At 34.7% G+C, this 2,511-nt stretch overlaps 1 protein-coding gene across 1 annotated transcript; it reads left to right on the forward strand.

The window, feature by feature from the left end:
* Positions 1 to 1,001: 1,001 nt before the first annotated feature.
* Positions 1,002 to 1,998, forward strand: LOC105220568 (cytochrome b5 domain-containing protein 1). Its single transcript, XM_054227096.1, has 3 exons — positions 1,002 to 1,276; positions 1,342 to 1,707; positions 1,784 to 1,998. The coding sequence occupies exons 1-3, from the start codon at positions 1,151 to 1,153 to the stop codon at positions 1,913 to 1,915; spliced, it is 624 nt and encodes a 207-aa protein (XP_054083071.1). The 5' UTR covers positions 1,002 to 1,150; the 3' UTR covers positions 1,916 to 1,998.
* The last annotated feature ends 513 nt before the right edge of the window (positions 1,999 to 2,511 follow it).

Raw genomic sequence — 2,511 nt, forward strand, 5'->3', positions numbered from 1 at the left:
TGTTGAAAGTTACTGAATTTCAATGTTTATTGTATCTCTAAGATAATCTCGTAACTAATAATGAAATGCTATCGTTGAAAATTATTATTTTTCCCCTTCTGGGTAATATTAGTTTTGAAGCAATACCGTTTTTTTTTCAAATTTATTTCTGATGGAAAGAGGCTCACATCCGACCACAGGACTTGTAGAATCCGCTATAGGTTCTTTGAGACCAAAATTCGAGGGATAAGTGGAGGTCTTCGTATTTCTTTTGAAGCAATCCAAACATGTGATGTAACAAAATTATAAAAAGTCTTAGAACCCTAGCGGATCAAGAGCTCTGAGACTCTTGAATTTAACTTAGCCGCAGCACATCCATTTAATTCACGATTATCACTTACTAGTACTTCACCCATACTTCCAACCAAATCGAGAAGTAACTTTAATGCTGAAATACTTTCGGACTACAGCGCCCTCTTTGGTGTAATTTATTTTGAACTAGGTGAATTTTATGTTAATAAAAAAATCAAAGCGATTCTCATGACAGTACTAGGTTGAGTTCAAAATTTACGTGTGTTCAAAAAATAACAGGAATTTTTAAATTTCCAAAATAACATTACGCATGTTTTTTGAGCTTGGCGATTTTCGTTTTAAAATCTTAATACTGAAACGATACTCCATATTCGCCAGACATGGCTCCGTATGACTTTTTCCTATTTCCAAAAAAAATATGTGGAACCTTAAAGAGTCTCCGTCTCCGCATATGAGAAATCATTAAAAGAGCTACTTCGAGTTTGAGATGTGTGGACTATTTTGAAGGCAACAGCATTAATTGAATTTAATTGTTTTCAAAAAAACGAAAATTCCCGTTATTTTTCGAACACACGAAATGATTTGAAAAATATTACTTTGAGATTTGAAATCTTCAGATTATTAAAACCAAAATTAAGAAATATTTATTTCATCAAAAAATCGATAAACCTATTCCACTGTAGCTTTCAACATTCTTAATTTTTACAACTTTCAAATTCCATTTCAAAAACTTTCAAAAACAGAAATAGAAAACAAAAAAAAGCAAAATTTCAAATTAATTCTTTACATCCTATCTTCTTTTTAAGCAATATTGCTTATATTTTAGTACACATATTCCCACAATTTAGAATAAACTGATATGCGCTACTATTTATACGACGAAGTCGTGCTGCACAATAAAAAGGATGATTTCTGGGTTGTAATACATGGAAATGTGCTCGATTTGACGCCACTTTTAAAAGACCGTTACGACCACTGGAATAGCGTGAGTTGAACCAAAATCAAAATATAAAACTATATATGTATAATGATCAACTCTCCACCTTCAAGAACCTCGAATATCTGCTCGCCTTTGGCGGCAAAGACATTTCGCATTACTTCGAGGAGTCATTTATGCCAAAAACCGAAACATCGCCAGTAACGGGACGCCCACGTCTGCTCTTTCCACCAATACTAGAAACGGCACTGAGTGAAATGTGCAAGACAAGTGGCAAAATCTGGAGTCAAGATCCCATGTATCACATCGGCCGACTGACGAGACGTGATCGGCGCGTGCGCATAATCAACACGCTCACCGGCACCACTCAGCTGATGAAGGTCTGCGATGAAGATTCAATTTATGATATAAAACATAAATACAAGCAGTTATATAATCATCATGCGGGCAGTTATGTGTGGCGAAAGTTCTCGAATCGGGTAAAGGTTTTTATTTGAAAATAATAAATATTGAAAATATATATTTTCTAACATTAATTTTTATTTGTTTTTCCAGGGTCAATGCGGTGGCAAATTAAATCTGAAAGGCACTCTGGATGAGAATGGTCTGATCGAGGAAGAATGTCGTTATGACTTGCCACCTCCTTCGATATGGTTGTACTACACCAATGATGTGACTATTGCTTGAGAATTTAATGAAATTTTGTTTGAGATGTAATGAATATTATTACAAATATTCATGAAACTATTAGTTGACTTCTTGTAAAAGAACTCTGACTCGTTATATCATCATTAGGGAGCACAATGGCCCTAATGCTGGCTTTTGTGCAGCCGCTTGGTGTCAGTCGTTTCTGCCTCCCGTTTTAATCAACTAACCAAACAATTTCTGAAGTTTTGAATTTCTCGGTGTTGAAGTTCGAAGATAAATATTTTCATTTAATAATTTTTTACTCTCGCCACAAAGTTGCTAAGAGAGTATAATAGTTTTGTTTACATAACGGTTGTTTGTAAGTCCTAAAACTAAAAGAGTTAGATATAGGGTTATGTATATCAAAATGATCAGGATGACGAGCAGAGTTGAAATCCGTCTGACTGTAACATGAGTATTGAGAGATCTTGATGAAACTTGGTATACGCGTTGCTTGGCACCATAAGTAAGTCACTTTTTTTAAATGTGCAAAATCGGACCATTGTCACACCCACAAAATGGCGATAACCAACAGGCTATAACTAGGCCAAAAATAAAGATATGAAAATAAAATTTGGTACAAGGCATCGCACTAG

Source organism: Zeugodacus cucurbitae, chromosome 3 (genome assembly GCF_028554725.1).
Source record: "Zeugodacus cucurbitae isolate PBARC_wt_2022May chromosome 3, idZeuCucr1.2, whole genome shotgun sequence".
NCBI lineage: Eukaryota > Metazoa > Arthropoda > Insecta > Diptera > Tephritidae > Zeugodacus > Zeugodacus cucurbitae.

Excerpts from the sequence above, each read along its gene's own strand:
- LOC105220568 (XM_054227096.1), top strand. The coding sequence starts at position 1,151 with ATGCGCTACTATTTATACGACGAAGTCGTGCTGCACAATAAAAAGGAT. Across the intron at positions 1,277-1,341 it reads GTTACGACCACTGGAATAGC|AACCTCGAATATCTGCTCGC; the intron begins GTGAGTTGAACC and ends TCCACCTTCAAG. Across the intron at positions 1,708-1,783 it reads GGCGAAAGTTCTCGAATCGG|GGTCAATGCGGTGGCAAATT; the intron begins GTAAAGGTTTTT and ends TTGTTTTTCCAG.